The 24575-nt window shown below is 71.3% G+C and overlaps 4 protein-coding genes across 10 annotated transcripts; 3 read left to right on the top strand and 1 right to left on the bottom strand.

The window, feature by feature from the left end:
* Positions 1-407: 407 nt before the first annotated feature.
* On the bottom strand, positions 408-1619 carry TIMM10B (translocase of inner mitochondrial membrane 10B). The gene is made up of 3 exons (XM_075742720.1): positions 1445-1619; positions 1204-1299; positions 408-1114 (listed from the first exon to the last, which is right to left on the bottom strand). Exons 1-3 carry the CDS (start codon positions 1481-1483, stop codon positions 845-847), a joined length of 405 nt encoding a protein of 134 aa, XP_075598835.1. The 5' UTR covers positions 1484-1619; the 3' UTR covers positions 408-844.
* A 34-nt stretch (positions 1620-1653) lies between these two features.
* On the top strand, positions 1654-9132 carry ARFIP2 (ARF interacting protein 2). Of its 2 annotated transcripts, XM_075742719.1 has the most exons (9): positions 1696-1769; positions 3346-3453; positions 3563-3671; positions 5025-5135; positions 6144-6259; positions 6451-6672; positions 6946-7103; positions 7190-7364; positions 7673-7977. In XM_075742719.1, exons 2-9 carry the CDS (start codon positions 3355-3357, stop codon positions 7826-7828), a joined length of 1146 nt encoding a protein of 381 aa, XP_075598834.1. In that variant the 5' UTR covers positions 1696-1769; positions 3346-3354; the 3' UTR covers positions 7829-7977. The 2 variants fall into 2 exon arrangements, with proteins under 2 accessions (XP_075598833.1, XP_075598834.1); XM_075742718.1 differs by lacking the exon at positions 5025-5135 and having other exon boundaries at positions 1654-1769; positions 7673-9132.
* Positions 9133-10206: 1074 nt separating this feature from the next.
* LOC142599982 (FH2 domain-containing protein 1-like) lies at positions 10207-14219 on the top strand. Its single transcript, XM_075742753.1, has 10 exons — positions 10207-10508; positions 10597-10658; positions 11089-11191; positions 11252-11337; positions 11413-11513; positions 11598-11668; positions 11757-11864; positions 12908-12978; positions 13131-13407; positions 13500-14219. The coding sequence occupies exons 1-10, from the start codon at positions 10251-10253 to the stop codon at positions 14115-14117; spliced, it is 1755 nt and encodes a 584-aa protein (XP_075598868.1). The 5' UTR covers positions 10207-10250; the 3' UTR covers positions 14118-14219.
* A 743-nt stretch (positions 14220-14962) lies between these two features.
* TRIM3 (tripartite motif containing 3) lies at positions 14963-23045 on the top strand. 6 transcript variants are annotated; one of them, XM_075742734.1, is made up of 12 exons: positions 14964-15108; positions 16436-16598; positions 18490-18727; positions 19008-19159; positions 19242-19422; positions 19636-20359; positions 20450-20553; positions 20622-20789; positions 20868-21036; positions 21623-21693; positions 21788-21928; positions 22246-23045. In XM_075742734.1, exons 2-12 carry the CDS (start codon positions 16468-16470, stop codon positions 22396-22398), a joined length of 2232 nt encoding a protein of 743 aa, XP_075598849.1. In that variant the 5' UTR covers positions 14964-15108; positions 16436-16467; the 3' UTR covers positions 22399-23045. The 6 variants fall into 6 exon arrangements, with proteins under 6 accessions (XP_075598845.1, XP_075598849.1, XP_075598847.1 ...); XM_075742732.1 differs by having other exon boundaries at positions 20868-21048; XM_075742733.1 differs by lacking the exon at positions 14964-15108 and adding an exon at positions 15694-15805 and having other exon boundaries at positions 20868-21048.
* The last annotated feature ends 1530 nt before the right edge of the window (positions 23046-24575 follow it).

The following is a 24575-nucleotide window of genomic DNA, read 5'->3' as shown; positions in this document are numbered from 1 at the left end:
CCTCGGGTGCCACCAATGCAGGGGCTTGGAGAAGGGGCTGGGAACTCCGGGGGCCCGGACAAGTCTCCGGAGGTGCGCAGCAGCAGGATGGAGACTGTTACCTGAGAGACTGGGAGAAGGGGCAGCTGGGGCTCTGCTCTCCCAGCCTCCTGGACAGGGACGAGGGGCAGGCAGGGACCTTGGCAGGGAGAGACAAGCCCAACAGATTCTGTGACCTCTGGGAGGAAGGGCTGGTACCCACAGAGCCTGTTCTGGTACCAAAGTGGAGACGAAAGGGCTCCCGGAAGGGGCAACGCCAACCCCCAGCCCCGGGGAGAGTGGCCCCTGCCCCCGCAGGCAGCACCACCCAGGAGGGACCAGCGAGGCCAGGGCTCTTCTCACCCTTGTGATGCATTAGCGGCAAGACGTTAACGAAGAGATGTTTTATTAGTGCTAGGAAACCATTTCCTAGAAATAGGAGTGCCCCCGGTCTGGAGCAGCAAAGCCCAGCATGGGGGCTGTTAGGACAGAGTTTGGGTGGGATAGCCGCTGGCCGGGAGGGCTGGCACCGCGATTTCCTTCTCGGTGCCCCATCAGCCCTGGCACCACCAGGCACACAACAGACCGGGCCGCTGCCAGGAGGCCCTCGATGCTGACGCAGCAGAAGACACAGACCCACAAGGCCAGGTCTCGGTGCAGAGTGGGCCTGCTGCTCCAGACCAGGGCTACCGGCAGCGTGCGGAGGCCCAGACCGCGCTGCAGCCCCAAGACGTTACTTCTCCCGCTGGTGCTGCGGGGCCTGGCTCCCTTCCACGGCCACCCAGCCCACCGCTGCTGCTGGAGGGCACGGCTCAGGACGACCGGTTCAGCCGTGCGACGTGCCAGCGCCTGGAGCCCCCTGCAATGGTCCATCGGGGCTGGGAGCCGCCGGCGGGTCGAGAGGGGCCCCGTGCCCCCCAGCCCCTGGCAGCGCAGCCGGTGCCGCCGGTCCCTCCTGGGCCGAGCCCTGGGCCGTGCCGGTCTCGTAGTCGGCGACGCGGCGCTGCATGATGGAGGGCATCAGCGCCACGTATGCGCTCATCAGGCGGTGGTTGGAGCGGACCAGCTTCCCGGCGCAGGCGTCGAGGCACGTCTCCTGCGGGATGGGAGAATCGGGGCGGCAAGGGGGCTCGCAGGGGCCGGCCCCGCCAGGCCCGGGGGCTCTGGCCACCCCCGGGGCCTCACCTCGCGCCCGGTGAGCAGGCGGTAGTTGAGGTTGCAGACGCAGTGCCGGAAGCAGAGCTCGGTCATCCGGTTGTAGACCAGCAGGAAGTCCCGCAGCTGGGAGAGAGGCGGCACCGGCACACGCTCACCCCGCGCCCCCCCCCGGCCCCAGCATCCCCCCCCAGCGCACCCCGCCCCCGGTCCGTCCCCCCCCAGGGCACCCCGCTCCCCCCCGCCCGGCCCCGGGCGCCCCCGCCCTCACGCTGCGGAGCTGCTGCTGGTGCTCGGCCCCCGGCTCCATGACCGCGGGGTCCCGGCCCGGCCCTACCGCCCTCGGCGGGGCCGCACCACCACGGGCCGGAAGCGCTCTGAGGCGGCGCTTCCGGCCGGGAAGGGCGCTTCCGGGTCGCTTCCGCCCCGCTTCCGCCCGGCGCTGCCGGTGCCCGCCGGTGACGCCACGTCCGGCCCGTTTCCCGGCAGCCCCCGCGCGCGGCGTGACGTGACTTCCGGCGTGTCCCGGGCCGAGGCGGATCGGGGCTCCCGGGCTTCCGGGCGGGGGGGGCCCGGCCGCGGCCGGGGCGGCGCAGGTGGGCGGGGGGCCGCGGGGCGGGGGGGGGATGCGGGGCCGCCGGGTGCCCGGGAGCGGGGGCCGCTGGGGCAGGAGGGTGCGGGCCCGGGGGCCGCCGGGGGCCGGGGCAGGGTGAGCCCGGCCCTGGGGGGGCAGTGACCGGGACAGGGGCCGGGCGCTCTGCACCGGGGCTCACAGCGTGGGGGGGGGGGGCCTGCCCGGGATGGCCGGTCCCCGGAGCGACCTGCCGGTGGGCTGCGGGCGCGTCCGAGCCTGCTGCCCTGCCGGGCCAGGACGGGGCCCGCGGAGACCCGGGCCCCTCACCCGAGGAGCCCACGCCAGGCGCTGTCGGGCTCGGCGGCCCGTCCCCGGGGTGAGCGGGAGCCGGCCCCAGGCGCCGCCTCGGCGGCGGGGGCTCCCCCGGGCCGGTGGAGGTTCGGCCGGGACAGACCATGAGCGGGGCTGGCGCCGCAGCCTCTGTGCCTCGCCACCGGCTCGGGCCTGCCCCGCCGGTCGCTGCCCGGGCCGGGTGCTGTCTCCCAACGGGTCTGTCGAAAGCAGCTGCCAGTGCTGGCCGCTTCCCGGTGGGACGGGCGGTTCTGCCGGACGGGAGCTGCCTGGATTCGCGGCGGTGAGCGGCACCGGGCGCTGCAGGTGCTCGGGGCTGTGGGTGCCGGCCCCGGCCGTGCCTCTCCTGTTGGGCAGCTGCCAGCCGGGTCTCCTCCCGTGCTGTCGTCTCCCGGCCGCTCCCGGTGGGGAGCACGCTGAGAGGTGACGTGCTCCGCACACAGGGCTCGTCCCGTCACCCAGGGCCCTTTCCGGGGCTCCGGTCACCGGGGCCATGTCTCTGCCGGGGCAGGTGGCTAACGGAGCACGAGGGTGGGTCAGGTGCCTGGTGCCGCCTGCCCTGGAATGTGCTCCAACCGGTCTGGGCGCAGCGGGGGCCCTCGCTGCTCCCCCCTCCGGTGCACGGCCTGCCTGCGGACGTGGCTCTTGGCTCCGTTCTCCTGGGCTCTGGGCCAGCAGCTGCTCTGCCGCAAAGCCCCGGTTGTCCCCGGGCAGGGTCTGCCGCCCAGCCAGGACAGACGGACTGCCGCTGCGCCTCATGGATTCGTGAGGGGCCGGGGAGCACCATCTTGTTTCCAAAACGTGCCGTGGGCTGAAGGGACAAGAAGGAATGCACCAGAGCCCAGAACAGGACGGCTGTGGCTGCTGCGCTCCAGGGTTGTGAGCAGGGGCTGGGGCTGGCTCTGCTGGGATGGAAAGGCTGGAGTTTTCTGGGAGCCTGGAGGCTGCGGGCAGGGCCAGGGCGCTACGTCCCAAGGGAATGCCGTGCTGTGCCATGGTGGGCAGTGGCTGCAGGAGGCCCATGGGCAGACCGCAGAGGTGGCAGGGTGCACACAGCTGCCAGTATGGGACCGGCTGCCTGCTGTCCTCTGCCTGCTCCCTGACCATCGGGAGCCCAGGCCTTGGCCTGGCCGGGTCCTGGCTTGGGGGTTCCCCAGCTAGTGAAGGCTCAGGACCCCAGCTGCAGGGGGGTGATCTCTGTCTCCGCCTGGTCCATGGGCTCCAGCAGAGCGTCTGTGTCCTTGCAGGCCCTGAGGATGTCGGATGGGATCATGAGCAAGGCCGCCACCATGGAGATCCCCATCAGCAGCAACGGGGACACGGGCAGCTTGCCGGAGGATGACGGCTTGGAGCAGGTTTGTGGGGATGTGCTGGACCCTGGGTGGTGTTTTCTGGGCTGTGTGGGGCAGGCAGGGCTGTGCCGTGCCGCTCTGCCAGCTGCCCGCGCTCCTCCCTCCCCTCCAGGACCTGCAGCAGGTGATGGTGTCGGGGCCCAACCTCAACGAAACCAGCATCGTGTCTGGCGGCTACGGGGGCACAGCTGAAGGCATCATCCCCACCAGCACCATCAAAGGTTGGCCAGGCTGTGGCACAGGCTCGCGCAGATGGGGCTGGGGCTGACTGCCGAGAGCAGAGGTGGGGCAGAGCTCTGGCACGGGAGGGAGAGCACAGCTCACCTTGCTGCCGGGCTGCAGGAGCCACAGGGCCTGGAGCCTGGTCCCTCTGCCAGGGCACGGCCCGTGGAGGTGCCAGGCAGGGAGGGATGGCCCCTGACCGGGCCTCACAGAGGGGTTCTGCGTGCAGGCAGAAGCTCTGCCTCGAGCCTCGACCGATTGGTACAATGCCTCTGTCCCAGGACAGCAGCTCCTGCCAGCACAGGGTGGCTCCTTTCCCTTCTTCCCTGGTGGGCTTGGGCTCTGCTGACAGGCTGGTCAAGCCCAGCCTGTGTGGGGCTCCCCGGGGCCACAGGCTGCGGCTTGTGGCTCTGGCTTTGCGCCGTACTGAGGTGAGGCAGTTCTTGCATCCTTCCTCTGGGAGCAGGGAAAGGCTCCGGTGTCCCACCCTTTCTCCAGCGAGAAAGGGGATGCGCTGGTGCCGGCAGTTGTGCCACAGGAACCAGGAGGGACAGGGCAGGGTGGCTCTGAGCCCCACGCTCTCTGCTTATTCCCTCTTACTATTGCTCAGGCCGGTCCTGGGGTCGGGCGCCCTGATGGCTGTGGGGCATGGCTGCGGGGCATGGCTGCGAGCGTCCTGCCTGCTGGGCATTGGCATGGGCAGGTGTGCCACAGCACTGCTGATCCCTGCGCCCCCCGGGAGCTCGGCCCAGCCACAGGGCAGCGACGGCCTGGCGGGTCCACGATGAGTGTCGGTGGTGCTGGGCTGGGCCAAGCCGGCACTGCCAGGGTAGCTCTGGCACAGCCGCGTCTCTTGCCGTCTGTCCATCACGGTCCCATGTCACATCAGTCTCTGTCCACCGACTCTCGCCCCAAGTTGCTCTCCTGCAGCAGACGGCTGCTGGACCCTGGCTGCTCTGTGCTGCGCGGGGCTTGAGTGAGTGGATTTGCACAAGCGGAGGGGGTGTGTGTGTTTGCTCACAGCCTGCTATGCTAAAGAGCAGCGCAAGTGGGTGGCAGGAGGCGACATGTGTGGTGGTTGCTGTCCCTGTGTCTCTGTCACGCCAGGCCTGTCCAGGGCGCGGTGACCCCAACTGAAGGGATGGAGGGAGTGGGGAGGGAGCACCCGGTGCGGGAGGCGTCCGTCTGGCAGCCAGCCGTGTCTTCAATTTCACATCACACTCATCTGCTCCCGTTGCTCTCCCCTGCTGCCATCCCGCCTGCACACTCATCCCCTGTCCTCGCTGTTCCTGCCCCTGTGCCCATCACACCGCCCCCTCTCCTGTGGCCCCTCTCTGCTCAACACCTGCCAGCCCCTCCATTTCCAGGCTGCCTTGTCCAACCTCACCCACCCCGAGGACCATCTGTCTCCCCCAGTGCATCTGCCGCCAGCCGGATGGCCAACCAGGCCAGTGCTTCAGCAGGTACTGCGGCCGCCCAGCCCCTGGCTGGCACTGCATGCCCCCCGCCTGAGCTCGGGCCCCTCACCCCGGGTCAGGGCACCTGGTTCGTGCCGGGGTCCCTTGGAGCACCTCTGCAGTGAGGTGGCTGCAGCCCCATGTGGGCACTGGCCTGCAGGCAGGCGAGGAAGAGGAAGAGCTTCCTGGCACTCACCTTCCCCGGCAGCTGTAGCAGGGTCTCGGTCCTGGTGCTGGGGGGGAGATGGTGGCACTGCCAGAGCCTCAGGCGGCTTGGAGGTGAGACCTGGGTGGTGCCCAGCTGTGGGAGACGGTTCCTGCAGCGAGGAGCCTGCCTTGGGTGCTGCCAGGTGCCTTCTCTCCTCTGGCCCGCTCGGCGAGGAGGGGGTCGGGCAGGAGGCTGCTCAGGGCTGGAGGAGCGCGGTTCAGGCGTGGCCAGGGCTGGGGGGCCCATCTGCAAGAGCAGATGTGGCTGGGCTGACGATGAAGGTCAGTGCCTTCTCCTGTGGCGTCGGCTGGTGGTGCTGCCGACACGGGGCCCCTGCGTGGGACCGACCCCCCTGGAAGGGCTCCCAGGAGCAGTTTCCCTGTGGCACGAGCCCAGTGTTGGGTCACGACACCTGCAAGCCAGTTAGCAGGCACGCAGCACTGCAAGACCGGCCGGAGCCCATTAACGCTGCCAACTTGTCCCCTCGCTGCTGGCTGTGGAGAGCCGCTCCGGCCCAGGCCTGAGCGAGGTGAGATGCCCGGTGCTGTGCCACAGCAGGCGCAGTGGCAGCTTCCCTGGCAGCGCAGAGCTGGACAGGGGTGGGTGCTGCCTGGACCGCCAGTCTGCCGAGCCCTGGTGCAACCCTTTGGGAGTCCTGCCCTCCTTGCGGTGCCCAGAGCCCTCCCGGCGCTGCCGTGGTGCCCTGGTGTGAAGGCACTGGTGCTTTTGGGTGAGCAGCCTGGGCTGTGCCCTCCGCAGGCGCTGCTGCCCTGCTGAGCCGGTGCCCTGGGCTGTGTCTGTTCCAGGCGCCGGGCTGCACCAGCCGCACCCCAGCCCAGCTGTCGGAGGAGAGGAAGTTGTCCGTGGCATCGCCGTGGAGAAGTTTGACATTGTCAAGAAATGGGGCATCAACACGTACAAGGTGAGCTGCATCCCAGGACCCTGGGCACGGCCCGGCTCGCTGCTGGGGCCCACAGCAGGTGGGGTTTGGGGTGAAGGAGCAGCAGGAGGTGGGGGACGCGTCCCGGGATCTTCCCGCAGTGTTCCTGGGGATGGCTCTGCAGCAGGGAGCGGACCCGGGGCCTCCTGACGCCTCCCTCCCTCGCCCTGCAGTGCACCAAGCAGCTGATCTCGGAGCGGTTTGGCCGGGGCTCCCGCACCGTGGACCTGGAGCTGGAGACGCAGATTGAGCTGCTCCGGGAGACAAAGCGCAAGTACGAGTGCGTGCTGCAGCTCGCGCGGGCTCTCACCAACCACTTCTACAGCCTGGTGCAGACGCAGCACGCCCTGGGGGATGCCTTTGCGGACCTCAGCCAGAAGTCTCCTGAGCTGCAGGTATGCCCGCTGGGCGGTGGCCTTGCTCTGCCTGTGCTGCAGCCCTTCACGCCTGGGGAGGAGACCTGGAGACCCAAATCGGCCCCAGGCTCTGCAGCACAGCTGGGGGCGGCTCTCTGCTCCGCAGCACCCCAGGTGTGAGGAGAAGCAGGAGGAGGTTGGGGGTAACTGCTCGGCGAGCACCTGGGGCCAGGCTGATTCTGGGCATGTGGGAGGTGAGAGGGGTCTCGCTGGTACGGACCCCGACTCCTCCTCCTCCTCCTCCTCTCCCAGGAGGAGTTCGGTTACAACGCAGAAACACAGAAACTGCTCTGCAAGAACGGAGAAACACTACTGGGGGCTGTCAACTTCTTTGTCTCCAGCATCAACACGCTGGTGAACAAGACCATGGAGGATACGCTCATGACGGTCAAGCAGTACGAGACGGCCAGGTAGGACAGCAACATGGCCGGCGGGGGCTCGGGCATCCCTGGGGGGAAGCCGCAGTGTGGCTCCGATGCCGGCTGTCCCCGCACAGGCTGGAGTATGACGCGTACCGCACGGACCTGGAGGAGTTGAGCATGGGCCCTCGGGACGCCAGCACCCTGTGCCGGCTGGACGCAGCCCAGAGCCAGTTCCAGAGCCACAAGGACAAGTATGAAAAGCTGCGTGCTGATGTGGCCATCAAGCTCAAGTTCTTGGAGGAAAACAAGGTGGGGAGGGCCGTGGGGCCGGGAAGGGGTGGCGGGGCACAGAGCGGGGTCTGCTGTGCACTCATCGTGTCCCCTGGCCTTGTGGCCACTGGCCTGACATCTGCCTTGGGATGGGCAGCAGCCAGGAGACTAGAGGGAAGGAAGGGCAGTGGAGTGTCTGCCCGCCTCTCGCTGTCGTGGCTCCTGCCACGCGGCCTTCTCCTGGCTCTCCGGGCTAGCTTTTGGGAGTGCTGGCAGCACTCGGATCTTCCCGTCCTGTGCTGGGGGGGGCTGGCTCACTGCGGGCTGACCCCTCCTGCCCTTCCCAGATCAAGGTGATGCACAAGCAGCTCCTCCTCTTCCACAACGCCATCTCTGCCTACTTCGCTGGGAACCAGCAGCAGTTGGAGCAGACCCTCAAGCAGTTCAACATCAAGCTGAAGACCCCCGGTGCTGAGAAGCCCTCCTGGCTGGAGGAGCAGTGAGCCACCCCCGCTGCCCCCCGCCCGCTCTGGCCGTGGGCACCATGGACTGAACTCTGGCCACTGGTGCGGGCCGGGCCACGGGGTGAGCGGGGGACGCAGCCTGGGCCCCGCTGCAGCCAGGGGCCACCTACAGGGTGCGGGGGGGCTGGCTGGGGGGGAGCAGGGCCCTGGTCCTGTGTGGGGCTGCCCCAGCCTGCGTCCCCCCTTTGGGGCAGAGCCTGGCCCTGCCCGGCTCCTTCACGCTCCCTTAGACCCCCAGAGCCCTCCCTGCCTCCCGGCACCCCTGTGGGGCAGCGGACACCTCCCTGGCTGGGGCTGGGCACCCAGGGTGGGACGGAACGGGATCAGACGGGACGGGACCCTCCACTGCTCCCTCTGCTTCCCTAGGGCAGGATGGGAGTGCCCCCTCTCCACACCCCCCCCCGGAACCTCCCCCCTTGCCCACCCAGCCCAGGAGTACCCCTGCGCTGCAGCACGAGTGTTTGGTTCCAAATGAGGACGAAGCTAGGGAGGGCCCGCACCGAGGGGCGGCACCGGGTGTCCCCCGGGGAGGGCCAAGTCCCCTCCTTGTGCCCGGGGCGGGGGGGCTGTGGGTTCCCCCCCGCTGTGGCTGGCAGATGGGGCTCCTGCTTTCTCCCAGCTCTGGGGTTGCTCCATCTCCCTCCTGGCTGATCCCTGGTATTCCCCTGGCAACTGCTCTTGCACTCCCGACCTGGGGGGGGGAGGGCCGCTCCACCCCCCCCCCAGCCTCACACTACACTCCCCCACCCACAGGGTGGGCTGTGCCGGCTGCGAATGGGCTGTGGCCGCCCGTCTGTCCCGTGGGGACCGTGCTTTGGGGGGGGGGGGCCCTCCTGGGGCTGGGGGATCCCTGCGCTTTGCTGCTGGCAGGGGGTGCCAGCCAGACGCGGGGCCTCTCACCCCCACATGTGCGGAGCCTGGGCGGCTGCCGGAGCTGCGGGGGCTCAAACCAAGGACCAAACGCTGGCTGTGACCCAGCAGGTGCATGTGCATGTCTGGGCGCGTGCGCCGAGGGCGCGTGTGCCACGCACAGCGGTGCCGGGGCTTCGGCCAGCGTCCCACGCGCCATGGCTCTGTCCTGCTCCAGCTGAGTGTTGCTTCCAGCCCTGGCCACACGCAGCACTTGGGCACTTTCTCCTGAGACAAAAGAGTTTGTTTTTCTTGCTAATTTAATTCCCTGGTAATTTAATGTCTGGATCTGACACCCCCCCTTTCCTGGTGACGGTCTGACTCCCTCCTCCCCCCAACTTCTGTAAGACTCCAGAATAAAACGGTACGGATCACTGGTGTGTGCAGAGCCACGGGCCTGGCCCTCCAGCTGGGGGGGATGGGGGGGGACGCGGCCCGGGGGATGCAGCCCAGGGGGTGCAGAGTGGGCTGGCCCTGCCGCAGCCTGGGGTTCCCCTGCCCTGAGTCGGGAGGGTCTGGGGGGCAGCAGAGGTGCCCTGAGCGCTGTGGACCCCGCGGTGTCCTGTGGTCACCCAGCCCGGCTGCGGGGGCTCAGCCCCTGCCTTGTCCCCAGGCTGTGCTGGAACAAGGGGCCGTTGGTCCTGGCCTTGCTCCTCCTGCCCGCCCTGCGCACACAGCCGCAGGGTTGAGCGGCGACCGGCACCGCCGGGTGACTTGTGCACAGCCCTACCCCAGGCAGTGATGCGGCTCGGGGGGCTTGGGGACCCCTGGCCCAGCCCTGCGGTGGAATGTGGTGCCTGGGACAGCGGCGGCCCCGGACCAACCTGCGGCAGCCCCGGACACCCAGCGACGTGGCATCGGGTCCAGACACCCAGCAGTGCTTCAAAGAGCCTGTCGCGGCAGTGCAGCACCTGGGCTTGAGAAGGGAACCGGCAAGAAGAGCCCAGGAGAAAACGCATCCGCGGTGCCGCAGGCGCCCCTGGGGCAGCAGGGTGGGAGGGGACCCCGCGGGAGACTCCTGCTCACCCCAAAGTCTTCCCTGGGCACCTGCTGCTGTTCGAGCCCTGGGGCGAGTGGCCTCTGCCCCGCTCCCCCGCAGCCGGGGCAAAGGAGCGGGGGCTCGTTCCCCAGGGACGGCCTGCTGCTCCGGGGGTCTCGGCGCTGCCTGTCACCGCAGTCCCGCTGGCAGCACCGGGGGCTCGCCCGGGCTCGGGGGGTCCCGCGGGGCAGCCGCTGGCCGCGGGCGGGCGCCTGCAGCGGGGCCGGGTCCCCCCTCCTCGGGCGCGGCTCCAGCCGGGTGCTGCAGCCCCGAACAGGGCGCCGGCCCGGTTTGGTTTTGGGGCTGGTTCGCCCCGGCGCTCCCCTCCGCCGCCAGCCCGGGGCGGGCCGGGGCCAGGGCAGCCGGGGCGGGGTCGGGGCGGGCCGAGCCGACAGAGCCGCGGGGCGGCCGTTACCCCCCCCCTCCCCCAGCCCATCCCGGCCGGTCCCGGCCATGGGGTCCCCGCGCCGCCCCGCGCCGCCGCCGCCCCCGGAGCCGCCCCCGCCCCCGGCGCTGCCCTCCCCGCCGGCGGCCGCGCAGGGCGGGCGGCTGCGGGCGCTGCACTGGGAGCCGGTGTCCGCGGCGAGGGTGCGCGGCCGCCGCTCGGTCTGGGCTCCGCGGACCGCCCCGCCGCCGCTGGACCTGCCGCGCCTCCGGCAGCTCTTCCGAGAGCCCCGCGGGGCCGCTCCGGGGCAGCGCCCGCCGCCCGCCGTGAGACACCCCCCCACTCCGGCCGGGGTCCCCCGCGGTCCCCCTGCGGTCCCCGGCCGTCCTGACCGCCCCGTGCCCCCCCCCCCAGGCCGCGCTGCTGGAGCCCAAGCGGAGCATCGCCCTCGGCGTCTTCCTCAAGCAGGTCAAGCGGTGAGCGGAGCTGCCCCCGGACCCCCCCCCCGACCTCCCCGGGACACTGTCCCAACCCCCAGAGAGACACCCACCCACCCCCAGCAATCTGCCTCCTGCGGGAGACTGACACCCGGGTCTCGCACACCCGGGTCCCCCCCCGGGTCCAGCCCATGGGGGGGCAGAATGAGACCCGCCCCCGGGGGTCCTGGCGTGGGGGACATTGCAGGTACCTGCTCCTCTCTGGGGTCCCCCACACAAGTGGGGAATAGGGGCTCCTGCTGCCCTGTGCACCAGGCACGGACACGGTGGGGTCCCTGCCCCCCGGGAGGGATGGGGAGGGGGTCCGTTGGCCGCGGGGGGGGGGGGCGGGTACCCCGTGGGGGGCAGAGCACTGCCTGCGTGCCTGGGGGGGGGGGGGGTGTCACCCCTGTGTGATACATCCCCCCAGGCCAGTGCACCAGATCGTGCAGGACATCCAGGAGGGTGTCGGGGCGCCCTACGGGTCCGAGAAGCTGCGGGAGCTCTCCCGGATGCTGCCCAGTGCCGCAGAGGTGAGGGCTGGTGGGCGGGGGGGTCCTGGCGGCCCCCACCTAACACGTCTCTGTTCGCAGGTGGCCCGGCTGCGCGCCTTCCCTGGCAGCCCCGGCCAGCTCCCTGACCCCGAGCTCTTCATGCTGCTGCTGACAGAGGTGCCCAGGTGGGAGCCGGGGGGTCCCACACCCCAGGGGGGTCAGTGTGCCCAGGGGTCCTGCTCACCCCACCTCACCCCCAGCTACACCCAGCGCCTGGAGCTGCTGGTGCTGAAGGAGGAGTTCTTCCCCCGGCTCGGCGCCCTGCGCGGCTCCATCCAGACCCTGACAGATGCCGCCGTTGGTGAGCGGCACTGTGGGGTGCACCGGGACCGCGGGGTTGGGGGGCACCGCCCGGGCTCCTGCTCATCCCTTGGCCGCTCCCCAGAGCTGCTGGAGTGTGAGGAGCTGCATGCCATCCTCCACCTCATCCTGAGCGCTGGCAACCACCTGAACTCGGTGAGCCCACGGCACAGGGGGCCTGCTGCCCGCTTCCCACTCCCCCTGGCACAGCAGGGCCGTGGTGACTCCTCTGCTCTGCTCCCAGGGCGGCTATGCTGGCAGTGCTGTCGGCTTCCGCCTTGCCTCACTGCTGAAGCTGCCCGACACCAAAGCCAATGAGCCAGGCATGGACCTGCTGCACTTCGTGGCCATGGTGAGCACCGGCGGAGCTGCGGCGTTTGACCTGCCTGCACTGCCAGCGGCTGGATTTGCCGGGGGGGGGTGGGAAGGATCATTCTTGGGTCCGTGCCTGGAGTGGGCTTTTCCCTGGTGGGGGGTCCTAAATGGAAGGTGGTCTCTATGCACCCCCTCACTCCTCTCCCTGGCCTCGGGGCTGCTCCAGACACGGCTGCGACTGGCAGGGCCTTGTCCTGGTGCCCAGCCAGCTGTCCCAGCGGTGCCATCTGCCATCCCCGTGGCCCTTCTCTGGGCAGCAGCTGGCACGTTGTTGCCTGGCTCTGTCCTGGGCTGCAGCTGCATGTCCCAGCTGAGCCTTGCTGCCCCAGGAGCCGCCGGGCTCTGCAGTGGCTCCTCTGCCCACCAGCCACCGAAGGCCCTGGGTTGGCCTGGCCACGTGCACCTGTTCCCTCTTGCCGACATGCCACTGCCGAGCTAGCCCCGGCTGCTTGCCGCTGCCCGGGAGCCATGGGGTGCAGCTGGAGCGGGGCTCGCCAAGGCATCCTGGTGGCTGCAGGCACCTGCGTGCCCCTGGGGGGCCCCTGCTCCCTCCCCTGTCCCCCACAAGGTCGCTGCCCACGCCGCCCTGCAGGGATGCACCTGCCCGCGTGCGGGGGAGGCTGTTTTCCATGGCAGACGAGCTCCCGTGCAGTTTTTCCCGCGCTCTCCCCTGCTGTGCCCAGTGCAGCTGGCGCTGCCGCCTCCTCTCCCTCTGCCCTTGCCACTGGCTTGTCCCTCCTCGGCCGGGTCTGGACCCTGCTGTCACCACTGCCGCAGTCCCCCCAGCACCCTGTGTGACTTCGAGGATGTTTTTGTCCTTCCTGGGCATTTGCTTGCGGCTGTTGGTTCAAGTCACTCCCACAGCGACCTGGCAGCATGGCGGCTGGGGACGCGTGCCCCGGGCTGTCCCCAGCCACACCAGGCAGACGGCAAGCCGTCTCTCTGCCGCATGGGCGGCTCTGCGGGCCCTGGGGCTGCCCTGGCCCCGCGGTGGCTGCTCGCTGCCCCTCTCACCCGCAGGAGGCGGCCAGGGCAGAGAAGAACCTGCTGGACTTCCCTGGCAAGCTGCGGCACGTCGGCCCGGCGTCGCGGTAAGGGCGTCCTGGGGACCCTGCCCCGCAGAGTGGCAGCCACTGGGGCTGGAGGGGCAGGAGAGGTCCCAGCTGCGGAGGAAGGGGGGCACGGTGGGGGGGTCATGGCAGAGTGGTGCGGGAGGGGACGGGCGACCCACGTGTCTCCACAGGATCGAGGCAGCGGAGGTGGAGGGGGAGCTGCGGCGGCTGTCGGAGCGGCTGTCGGGGGCCCAGGGCCTGGGCATGGAGGGGCTGGGGCCGCAGCTGCAGCCCTTCCTGCGCGAGGCCGAGGAGGAGCTGCGCGGCGCGTGGGACGCGCTGGAGCAGATGCATCGCGCCGCGAACGCCACCCTCGACTTCTTCTGCGAGGACGTGGCGCCCGGTGGCCTGCAGGAGCTCTGCGCCGTGCTGCACGGCTTCGCGGGCCGGCTCCTCGCTGCTGTGCAGGTACCGGCCTCCCATGCCCCCGGAATGCCTGGGGCCGGTGTCGGCTCCACCAGCCCTTTGCCGGCCGTCCCCGACCTGCCTCTGCCCCACAGGAGAACCGGGTGCGGGAGCAGGCGCAGCACCGGCGGCGGCAGCTGGAGCAGGAGCGGCTGAAGCGTCGCTCCATCGCCACGTGCTCCACGTGGGACGCGGCCCCGCGGGTGCTGCGGCCGGCTGGACCCTTCCCGCTCACGCCGCAGCCCAGCCGGCACGGCCTCCGCTCCCTGCACCCGAGCTCTGAGCCCTGCCTGGCCGCCCGGCAAGGGGATGACCCCCCTGGTTCCCCCAGCTGCGAGAGCCCCTACCGCCCCCCAGGGCTGCCAGGTCCCCCCTGGCTGCCCACAGCCCCCCCGGCCCTGCTGCGGCGGCACACGGCCCCGGCGCTGCCCGAGGTGGGGGGCTGCGACCAGCCCTCCTCGAGTCCCCTGGCCAGCAGGCAAGCAGGGCTTCTTGAGCCCAACCTGCCCGAGCCACCCCCCGCGGCTGCAGCCCCGGCCTCCCCCGGCCCTGCGCCCTTCTTCAGCCTGGCTGGCCTCTTCCAGCGGAGGGGGGCTCAAAGGGGGCCGGAGTCCCCCCAGCTGCCCCCGGCCGTCCCCCCCGAGGGCTCTGCCCTGCTCGGCTTCCTCCGGCGCCTGGCGGGAGGGAAGGGGTGCAGGGACCCCCCCAGCTGAGGAGTGGCCAAGTCCAGCCTTTCACACACACCCCCCTCCCGGGGCCACATTTTACCCTTCCCTGTGTCCCTGCTTCCCCTCCGGTTCGTGGTGACAATAAACGCTGAGGATCTCCGGCGGTGGCCACGCTGTGTGTTGCCGTCACACGAGGCCGTGGCGGCGGCACGCCACGTTCACCTGCCCCGGGGTGCTGCTGGGCCCTCCTTGCTGTCAGGGCACCCAGCGTCCTGCTTGCTGCCCACCCAGACCCCCCCCCCCCGGCCATTTTCCCCATCCTGGGGGGAGCACCCAAGGGTGCTCTGCTTCCCTAGCAGCACTTGGCATTTCCCCTCGCTGAATTTTGCGCGGTTCCGCTCACCCCATTCCTCCCACCTGCCCCGCAGACCTTCAGGGGTGCAGTTGTGCCCCCCCAAAGCGTGTCACTGCCCTGCCCCCGTCCCCACCTCGCTGTCACTTGTGCCCTTGCACAAGCGTGCACTAGCTGTTTGCACTGGGTCCTTGCAGGACCCCGGGTTGGTCCCTCCACTTGTCACCTGCCAGGACCGGGGAGGGATGCGGTTGCCGTGGCGACAGCCGGGTACCCCAGGGATGCGGGGGGGGGGCTCACCCGGAGCCCCCCCCACTGCAGAGCCACAGCCCGGACCCGACCATTTGTGCTGGGGGGGTTAGGTACTGCTCTCCCCCCTCTTCTTCTCCCCCGGGACCCCCCCGGCGTGGACCCCCCACTCGGGAACGGCGGCGCGGCAAAGCCGCGCCGCCGTTCCCGAGTGGGGGGTCCACGCCGGGGGGGTCCCGTGCAATCGAGGGGGGTAAAAAGAGTGTGACCCCCCCCTCCCACCTCGCCGTGGTGCGGTCCGGTCTGGCAGCTGCCTTCCCTGCCCATCCCTGGCGCAGTCCCTGCCGCGCCGAGCCGAGCCGAGCCGGGCCGGGCCGAGGATGCGCGCTGCCGGCCCGCGGCGTGGGCTGAAGCGAGGAGGGGTCTGCGTGGGGGGTGAGTGGGGGGGAGACACGCGTGGGGATGGCAGGGTTGGGGATGGGGTTGGCGCGGGGGGGGGCGTCACGCGTGGTGGGCGGTTGTCACGCGTGGGGATGAGGGGGGAGGACCGCCGGAGGGGGGGGGGGGTCTGGCAGGGGGTGGGGAGGAGGGGGATGAGGTGGGATCGGCCCCGGTGGGTCCGGGGTGGGGTGGGGGGGTATGTCGGCTGGTCGCGAGTGGGGGGGGTTGCCTGGATGGGCTGGAGCGGGGGGACGGGGGGGGACACAAGGACAAGGGAGGGGGAGAGGGAGAGGAAGGGTGGGGGACACGGGGATGAGGCTGGGGACAAGGACACGGCGTTGGGGGACAGACAGGAGCGGGGGGGGACAGGGACAAGGGAAGTGGGGGGGGGACGGACACGGGGACAGGGCGGGGGGACGCGGGGACGAGGAGGGGCGGGATGCGCGGCCGGGCCGTGCCCGCAGCATCACGGCGGGGCCCCGCAGCCGCTGCGGCTCCCCGGGCCGGGGCCGGTGCTGCCCCCCCCCCCCCGCCCCGGTCCGTGCCCCCCGGACCCCCCCCCCCAGAGCCCCCGAACCCCCCGGAGCCCCGGTCCCGGCGCGGGGGCGGCCCGTCGGGGCGGGCGGTGCCGCACAATGGCGGCCGGGGCGGGGCCGGGCCGGGGCCTGGAGCGCGGGGCCGCCGCAACGCCGTGAGCGGGGCCGGGCCGGGGGTACCGGGGGCCGGGGGGGGGCACCGGGGGGGCCCCGCCATCCTGCTGCAGGCGGGCGTAGGGGCCCGCGGGGTGCCCACGGCCCGGGGCGGGGGGGGCAGGCGGCGTGTCCGCCGTGGGGCGGGGACCCGTCCCGGGGTGCGCGGAGGCGCCGGGGGGTGCGGGGGGTCCCCGGGCCGGGACGGGGGGGGGACAGCGGGGTCTGTGGGGCGAGGGGGGTGCTGGGGGTGCCGTGGGGCAGGGGGGTGCCGTGGGGCAGGAGTTGCCGTGGGGCAGGCCGGGGCTTTGCGTGGGGTCCACCGCTATGGGGTGAGGGTGCTGCGCCCCTCGGCACTGGGGTGCAGGGCAGAGGTGTGGGTCACGGAGGCCTGTGGGGCTGGGCTGGAGCAGGTGTGGGGCTCCCTCCGGGCGCCCAGGGACCGTGGGCATGGTCAGGAGTGGGGGAGCCCCCCCTGCACACCCCAGAGCGTGCGGGGCCGAGGGCTGCGGGTGCTTCTGTGGGGCGAGTGGGCTCCTGCATGCTCAGTGCGTGGGGCGGGATCCTGCGGAGCTGGGGGTTGAGGGGTGCCGTGGGGCTGCCCCGGCCCCACTGACCGTCCCCGTCCCCAGGCTGAGCGCGGTGGGGCCGTGGGGACGCCGCCATGGCCAAGCGGGAGGCCAGCGCCAGCCCGGTGGTGCGGCAGATTGACAAACAGTTCCTGGTGTGCAGCATCTGCCTCGACCGCTACCGCAACCCCAAGGTGCTGCCCTGCCTGCACACCTTCTGCGAGAGGTGAGACCCCGGCCCTGCTGCATCCCCCCTGCATCCCCTTTGTGCCCCCAGGCCATGCTGCATCCCTGCTGTGTTCTGGTGCATCCCTCCTATGCCCCGCTGTGTCCCTGGCCACTGCTGCATCCCCGCTGCATCCCTGCTGCATCCCCACTGTGCCCCACTGCATCCCTCCACTGCATCCTTCCTGTGTCTTGCTGTGTTCCTGGCCACTGCTGCATCCCTCCCGTGCCCCACTGCATCCCCATTGCATCCCTCCCGTGCCCCACTGCATCCCCACTGCATCCCTCCCGTGCCCCGCTGTGCCCCTGGTCACTGCTGCAGTCCCACTGTGCCCCCAGCCCTGCTGTGCCTTGCTGCATCCCGCTGCATCCCGCTGCATCCCACTGCATCCCACTGCATCCCACTGCATGCCCTGGCCTGCACCCCTCTGCTGCACCCTGGGCCCTGTCGCGCCCCCCCGCTGCACCGCCAGCACCCCCTCTTGCAGCTCCTGCAGGAGGAGACCTGGGGTCCTCACGCCCCCCGACACTGACACTGCACCCCTGCTGCGCTCCACTGCACCTCGCTGCACCCCTCAGCATTCACTGCCTGTGCCTCCTGCACCCCCCCTCACCCTCACTGTGTCCCCACTGCACCTCCCCTGCACCTTCACTGCATCCCCGCTGCACACACATGGCACTGCACTGCATCCCTGCTGTGCCCCAGGGCCCACCGGCACCTCCCCCCCAGCACCCCCCACTGCACCCCACCAACCCCGCACCCCCCCGGCACCCCCGCTGCACCCCTGCTGCATCCCCCTTGCCCCCACATGGCACTGCATCATCCCTGCTACACCCCCTCGGTGCCCCCCCCCAGCACCCCCCCCCAGCATCCCCGCTGTGCCCCTGGGCCCCCCCGGCACCCCCACTGCACTGCACCCCCACTGCACCCCCATTGAACCCCCACTGACCCCCTTGGCATCCCTGCTGTGCTGCTGTACCCCTGCTGCATCTCGTTGCACCTCCACCACACCCCCCTATGCCCCGCTGCAGGTTGCACCCCCGCTGCTCCCCACCGCACCCCCAGGCATCCCCCAAACCCACAGCGAGAGTGGAGCCACCCCCGTCAGCCCACCCGCCCCATGCATGGGGCGCTGTGGGGTGGCCAGAGCCCCCCGCTGCCCCCCACCCCTCGAGCCTCCCTGAGCCTCCCGCTGCCCCCCCCCACCCTGAGACCCCGCAGCCCCCCACTGCCCACCACCCCACTCACCCCTGTGGGCTGCAGCAGTGGGGCTGGTCCTGCCCCACGGTGCAGGGTCTGGCATTGGGGGGAGCAGGGGGGTATGGGGGGTGTGGGGGCTGGGCGGGCGGCGGTGGGCTCTGTACTGATGTCTGCTCTCTCTGTGCCCCCAGAGCCCCCCACTGCCCCCCAACCCCCCCGGCCCTGCCCCAGCCCGGCCCTGCCTGGCCTCTCCCCTCCTGTCCGTCTGTCTTTCCCCCATCCACCCCCCGGGGCTCTGGCAGCTCCTCCCGGCACCGCGGCGCAGCCGTCCCGTCCATCTGTCCTGCCGTCTGCCTGCCCCTCCGGCCCTGCCCTGGCTCCTGCACCCCGGTGTGCCGCAGTGCGGCCCTCCTGTCCATCCGTCCATCCCGCTGTCTGTCTGTCCTGCCAGCCCCATCCCTCTGCTCCTGCTCCACACACCCCAGTGTGCCACAGTGCGGCCCTCCTGTCCGTCCGTCCTGCCGTCTGCCTGCCCCCCCTGCCCCGTCCTGTCCATCTGTCCTGCTGTCTGTCTGTCCACTCCTCTGGCCCCATCGCTCTGCTCCCGCCCCGCACACCCCGACCCCTCCTGTCCGCCCGCCCGTGCCCCGCGGCGCGGTCCTGACCCTCTGGTTGTCCCCGTTCGCCCCAGGTGTCTCCAGAACTATATCCCGCCCCAGAGCCTGACCCTGTCCTGCCCCGTCTGCCGCCAGACCTCCATCCTGCCCGAGCGTGGCGTGGCCGCCCTGCAGAACAACTTCTTCATCACCAACCTGATGGAGGTGCTGCAGCGGGACCCCGAGAGCTGCGGCCCCCACCCCGGCCGCGGCCTGGACCCCGTCAGCGCCGTCACGGGCCAGCCCCTCTGCTGCCCCAACCATGAGGGCAAGGTGGGCGCCGGGGGGGGGGGGGGGGGGGGGGGGCTGTGGGGGTCTGAGGGGGGCTGGGAGGGTCCAGAGGGGCTGCAGAGGTATGGGGGGGGGGCTGGGGGGGTCTGAGGGGGGCTGGGAGGGTCCAGGGGGGCTGCAGAGGTCGGGGGAGGTCTGCAGGGGTGTGTGGGGGCTGAAGGAGTCTGGGGAGCTGTGGGGGTCTGGGGAGCTGCAGGGTCCGGGGGGGCCCAGGGGGGCTGTGGGGGTTCCATCGCACGCAGCCCTGAGCGCCTGTGCGCAGGTGATGGAGTTTTACTGCGAGCCGTGCGAGACGGCCATGTGCCGCGAGTGCACCGAGGGCGAGCACCGGGAGCACGTCACTGTGCCGCTGCGTGACGTGGTGGAGCAGCACAAGGCGGCCCTGCAGCAGCAGCTGGACGCTGTCAGGAGCAGGTACGGGCACAGGGGACCGGGGCTCCGACCGGGGTCCCCTCTGGCTGTGCGGGCCCCACACCCAGCACCGGCTCCTCCGCAGGTTGCCGCAGCTGGCGGCGGCCATCGGGCTGGTGTCAGAGATCAGCCAGCAGCTGGTGGAGCGCAAGAACGAGGCGGTGTCAGAGATCGGCAGCACCTTCGAGGAGCTGGAGACGGCGCTGCGGCAACGCAAGGGGCTGCTGGTGCGGGACCTGGAGGCCACCTGCGGGGCCAAGCAGAAGGTAACGCCGCCGCAGAGCCCCACCACCGCCGTGCCCTCCTGGCATCCCTCCCCTGCGCCTGCCCACCGCCCCTGCCCAGCTCTTCCCAAAAAGGCGAACGTGCCCCCACGGTCGCGGGCAGCTGGGCTCCGGGCAGCCCTGCCTCTGCCCGGGGTCCGGGTGCCATCGAGGGTCCCATCCCAGCAGCGAGGGTGACCCACGCCGTCCCGGCAGGTTCTGCAGGCACAGCTGGACGCCCTGCGCCAGGGCCAGGAGAGCATCCTCAGCAGCTGCGCCTTCACCGAGCAGGCGCTGCACCACGGCACCGCCACGGAGGTGCTGCTGGTGAAGAAGCAGATGAGCGAGCGGCTGAGCGAGCTGGCTGGCCAGGAGTTCCCCGAGCACCCCCACGAGAACGCCCAGCTCGACTACGTGGTGGAGACTGAGGGCGTCCGCAAGTCCATCCTCAACCTGGGCGTGCTGATCACCACCAGCGCCACGGCCCACAAGACGGTGGCCACGGGCGAGGGGCTGCGGCACGCCGTGGTGGGGCAGCCCTCCTCGCTCAGCGTCACCACCAAGGACAAGGATGGGGAGCTGGTGCGCAGCGGCAGCGCCAGCCTGCGCTTCCAGGTGACGGCGCCGGACGGCGGCGCGGCCGAGGCGGAGGTGCAGGACAACAAGAATGGCACCTATGAGCTGCTCTACACTCCCCGTGCCGAGGGCGACTTCCTCCTCTCCATCCTGCTCTATGGGCAGCCCATCCGCGGCAGCCCTTTCCGCGTCCGCGCCGTCAAGGCCTCCGACGTGCCCCCCTCTCCCGACGACGTCAAGCGGCGTGTCAAGTCGCCCAGCAGCGGGCACATCCGGCAGAAAGCCGTCCGGCGCCCGTCCAGCATGTACAGCAGCGGCAAGAAGAAGGAGAACCCCATCGAGGATGAGCTCATCTTCCGTGTGGGTGAGCGGCAGGGGCTCCCTGGGGCGGTGGGGGCTCCCGGGAGCGGTGGGGGACCCCCAGCCCCCCCTGAGCCCCCCATCTCTGCTGCAGGCAGCCGTGGCCGGGAGAAAGGGGAGTTCACTAACCTCCAGGGCATCTCCACCTCCAGCAGCGGCCGCATCGTGGTGGCCGACAGCAATAACCAGTGTGTGCAGGTAGGACCCCGGCCCTGGCCCCGGCCGCCCCCCCTGCCACCCCGGTGACCCCCTGCTGCTCCCCCCAGGTGTTTTCCAATGAGGGGCAGTTCCGGCTGCGGTTCGGGGTGCGGGGCCGCTCCCCTGGCCAGCTCCAGCGCCCGACTGGCGTCACCGTGGACATGAATGGGGACATCATCATCGCGGACTACGACAACCGCTGGGTCAGCATCTTCTCCCCCGAGGGCAAGTTCAAGGTGAGGGGGCAGCAGCCAGGCGGGGGGTAGGGGGGGGCCCTGGTTCCGCACCCCCCTGACCCCTCTCCGTGGCCACAGACCAAGATCGGGGCCGGGCGGCTGATGGGCCCCAAGGGCGTTGCCGTGGACCGCAACGGCCACATCATCGTGGTGGACAACAAGGCCTGCTGCGTCTTCATCTTCCAGTCCAACGGCAAGCTCGTCACCAAGTTTGGGAGCCGCGGCACGGCCGAGCGGCAGTTTGCAGGTACACTCGATGGTAATACACCGACTGGCAAGTCCCCTCTTCCTTACTGCATGCCTTTGGCTTCCCGCTGCGCCGGGGCCGGGCTGGGACGGTGAGTACCACACGCCTCGCCGACGGCGGCTGGCGCCCGGCTGGCACCGGGACGGCTGGGGCTGGGGTCTGGGCTCTTGTTCTGGGTCTAGTCCTGGGTTCTAGGCTGGGGCTCTGGTTCTAGGTTCGGGCTGTGGGTTCAGGTTCTGGGCTGTGATCCCGGGTTCTGGGCTCCGGTTCTAGGTCGGGGTTCTGGGCTCAGGTTCTGGGTTCTGGCAGTGGGCACTGTCCCTGTGGGTCAGGGCTCGGGGTTCTCGGTCCATCTGTGGGGCCAGGTGCCCCCCAGCCGAGGGGGGCCAAGCACCACCTGCGCGTCATAACCCCCTTGTGCCGGCCTCACCGCCCGCGCACGTGGCACTAACCGCACTAACCGGGCACCGGGGCCGGGCTGCCCCCTCCCTGGGGCAGTGCTGGGGGGCGTCCCCTTGTCCCCATGGCGCTGGCGCTGTGCCGGGACCTCGTCCCCATCCCGTGCTGAGCCCCCTCCCCTCCCCAGGGCCCCACTTCGTGGCGGTCAACAACAAGAACGAGATCGTGGTGACCGACTTCCACAACCACTCGGTGAAGGTGAGCGCCGCAGTGGGTGGCCGCTGGTGTCCCTGGCTCCGTGCTGCCCCAGTGCCGTGTGCCGGTACACCCGTGGTGACGCCACTCTCGCCAGGTGTACAACGCGGATGGCGAGTTCCTCTTCAAGTTTGGGTCCCATGGGGAGGGGAACGGGCAGTTCAACGCCCCCACCGGCGTGGCCGTTGATGCCAATGGCAACATCATCGTCGCTGACTGGGGCAACAGCCGCATCCAGGTACTGGCACCGGCGCCGCTGCCCTGCACCGACCGGCCCTGCGGCCCCAAGTTCCTTCTGCCCCCCCCGCCGTGCTGCCCCAGCTGGGGGGTGCTGGGCAGCACCATCCCCATCCCCGTCCTGGCGCGGGCAGCCCCGGTGCGGGCAGGGGTCTGCGGGCACGGATGGGGCTGGTGGCCCCGGTGCTGAGCCGCATGCAGGGCAGGGGGGGCTCAGCAGGTCCCGGCACGCCGGAGGCCATCACAGCATCCCTGCGGTGGTGGGGTGCCTGGGCAGCGGGGACACTGGGGACAGCGTGTCTCTGCCTGTCCCCCCAGGTCTTTGACAGCTCGGGCTCCTTCCTCTCCTACATCAACACGGCCGCCGACCCCCTGTACGGGCCGCAGGGCCTGGCCCTCACCTCGGATGGACACGTGGTGGTGGCCGACTCCGGCAACCATTGCTTCAAGGCCTATCGCTACCTGCAGTAGCCGCCATGGGGACGGGGATGGGGACGCTGCCAGTGCCGCGCCAGGATGGTGCCCGCGGGCCCCCCAGGAGAGCGCCCGCAGCGGGGTGCCCCGAGCGACAGCTGCCCCACAGCCGTCACCGCCCCACAGCTGTCGCTGCCCCACAGCCATCGCTGCCCCCCAAGCGCCGCCCCGACCTTCATGTGCACTTTATCCCGGGGGGGCGGCCGGGCCCAGAGCAGGGGCGAGGACGGGTCTGGCTGGGGCAGGGGCTGCCCTGGGGGGGGCCATGGCCGTGCCCTTCCTCCTGCCCCATGGTGGGGCCGGCAGCCCCACTACCCCTGCTGCTGGGGGTCCTGAAGGTGCAGGGGGGACGATGAGGGCATGTGGGGCAGGGGGAGCTGCCAGGCAGGGCTGGGGGCTGCTGGCGCTGCTTGGGGTGGTGGGGCGGCCGTGGGGTGGCTATGGGGTGGCCAGTCCCGGAGCCCTGTGCCCCACAGGAGCTGCCCCCCACCGGCTGCGCTCCCCGGCATTGCAGCCCCACTCCCCCGGCTCGAGCCCCGGCCGTGGGGCGACCACGCGTGCCTGCCTGCCCCATGGCGGGGCTGTGTGGGGCTGCCGCCGCACGCTGACAAACTGTATGTACAAAATAAAGTATTCTGGAAGTACCCTGCCCCCCCACACTGCCTGCCCCACAGGGTTGGGGGGGGACAGGGGCAGCTCCCACCCCATGGCCCCATGGCATGGCCCTGGCACCACCTTCGCTGGGGGTCCCTGGGGCGAAGCCTCGCCGGGTGTGGTGGTGAGAGCCCCCGTGCTGGGGGCAGGTGGAGCTGAGCCAGGATGGGTGCTGCTGGTGTGCACCTGGAGACCCCCAGGCACCCCGTGGGGCTGCGGGACCCCGACGCTGCGCTGGGAGCCCGATCCTGTGCTGGGCCCCCAATCCTGTGCTGGGCCCCCGATCCTGCTCTGGGCCCCCGATCCTGTGCTGGACCCCTGATCCTGCGCTGGGAGCCCAATCCTGCGCTGGGCCCCCAATCCTGCACTGGGCCCCCGATACTGTGTTGGGAGCCTGATGCTGTGCTGGGCCCCCAATCCTGTGCTGGGAGCCCAATGCTGTGCTGGGAGCCTGGTGCTGTGTTGGGCCCCCAATCCTGTGCTGGGCCCCCAATGCTGTGCTGGGCCCCCGATCCTGCTCTGGGCCCCCGATCCTGTGCTGGACCCCTGATCCTGCGCTGGGAGCCCAATCCTGCGCTGGGAGCCCGATCCTGTGCTGGGCCCCCGATCCTGTGCTGGGCCCCCGATCCTGTGCTGGGCCCCCAATCCTGCTCTGGGCCCCCGATCCTGCTCTGGGCCCCCAATCCTGTGCTGGGAGCCCGATGCTGTGCTGGGAGCCCGGTGCTGTGCTGGGCCCCCAATGCTGTGCTGGGAGCCCGTGCCGAGGCGGGCAGTGCCAGGCAGAGCGGGGACGGGCGCAGCGCCCGGAGCTCCCTGGCACCGCTGGGTGCGGGCCTGGCACAGGCTCCCACCGGCGCTGACCCGTGGCGCAGGGACTAGGTCGGCCTGGTCCGTACTGGGAGCGGGGACGAGGTCGGACTGGTCCGTACTGGGAGCGGGAGCGGTGGGGTCTGTGCTCACCCTCCCCGCGGGGCTCGGTGCCCCAGGAGGTGCAGCCCACGGGGGTGCCCCCCCTTCCCGTGGGAGGTTCGCCCCCACGCAGGGGCTGCTCCCTCCCCCGCCCCATGGGGCACGGCACCGCGATGTGCACCCCACGTACGGGTCCTGCACCCCGTGTGCGGCAGAACCCTGACACCCCCCCCCCCAGCTGGTGTTCCCGGCCGCCCCCCGGCATGGAGCCAGGCTGGAGCTCCTGCCCGTCCCTGCCCGCCCCTGCCTGCCCCGCCCCTGCCTGCCCCGTCCCTGCCTGCCCCTGTCCCTGCCCGTCCCTGCCCACCCCTGCCTGCCCCGTCCCTGCCTGCCCCGTCCCTGCCCCTGCTCGCCCCTGCCTGTCCCTGCCTGCCCCGTCTCTGCCCCTGCTCGCCCCTGCCTGTCCCTGCCCGCTCCTGCCTGCCCCTGCCCCTGCCCGCCCGGCCGGTGGCCCGAGCAAACAGCCGGGGGGGGGACACACAAGGCTCTTCCGAGCAGCCGCCCCCCGCCGGTGCTGGGAAGGGGCTGGGATGGCGCCAGCCCCCGCCCGC

This window comes from Balearica regulorum, chromosome 1 (assembly GCF_011004875.1).
Source record: "Balearica regulorum gibbericeps isolate bBalReg1 chromosome 1, bBalReg1.pri, whole genome shotgun sequence".
In the NCBI taxonomy this organism is placed as follows: Eukaryota; Metazoa; Chordata; class Aves; order Gruiformes; family Gruidae; genus Balearica; species Balearica regulorum.
Note: the sequence above shows the minus strand (reverse complement) of the source record. Positions and strands in the feature narration are given on the sequence as shown.

Coding starts and splice junctions, on each gene's coding strand:
- LOC142599982 (XM_075742753.1), top strand. CDS start 10,251: ATGGGGTCCCCGCGCCGCCCCGCGCCGCCGCCGCCCCCGGAGCCGCCC. Junction 10,659..11,088: donor TTCCTCAAGCAGGTCAAGCG/GTGAGCGGAGCT, acceptor ACATCCCCCCAG/GCCAGTGCACCAGATCGTGC. Junction 11,338..11,412: donor CTGCTGACAGAGGTGCCCAG/GTGGGAGCCGGG, acceptor CCTCACCCCCAG/CTACACCCAGCGCCTGGAGC.
- TIMM10B (XM_075742720.1), bottom strand. CDS start 1,483: ATGGAGCCGGGGGCCGAGCACCAGCAGCAGCTCCGCAGC. Junction 1,300..1,444: donor ACCAGCAGCAGCTCCGCAGC/GTGAGGGCGGGG, acceptor CCTCTCTCCCAG/CTGCGGGACTTCCTGCTGGT. Junction 1,115..1,203: donor GCCTGCTCACCGGGCGCGAG/GTGAGGCCCCGG, acceptor CCCATCCCGCAG/GAGACGTGCCTCGACGCCTG.
- TRIM3 (XM_075742730.1), top strand. CDS start 16,468: ATGGCCAAGCGGGAGGCCAGCGCCAGCCCGGTGGTGCGGCAGATTGAC. Junction 16,599..18,489: donor CTGCACACCTTCTGCGAGAG/GTGAGACCCCGG, acceptor CGTTCGCCCCAG/GTGTCTCCAGAACTATATCC. Junction 18,728..19,007: donor GCCCCAACCATGAGGGCAAG/GTGGGCGCCGGG, acceptor GCCTGTGCGCAG/GTGATGGAGTTTTACTGCGA.
- ARFIP2 (XM_075742719.1), top strand. CDS start 3,355: ATGTCGGATGGGATCATGAGCAAGGCCGCCACCATGGAGATCCCCATC. Junction 6,260..6,450: donor GGGGCATCAACACGTACAAG/GTGAGCTGCATC, acceptor CTCGCCCTGCAG/TGCACCAAGCAGCTGATCTC. Junction 7,104..7,189: donor AAGCAGTACGAGACGGCCAG/GTAGGACAGCAA, acceptor GTCCCCGCACAG/GCTGGAGTATGACGCGTACC.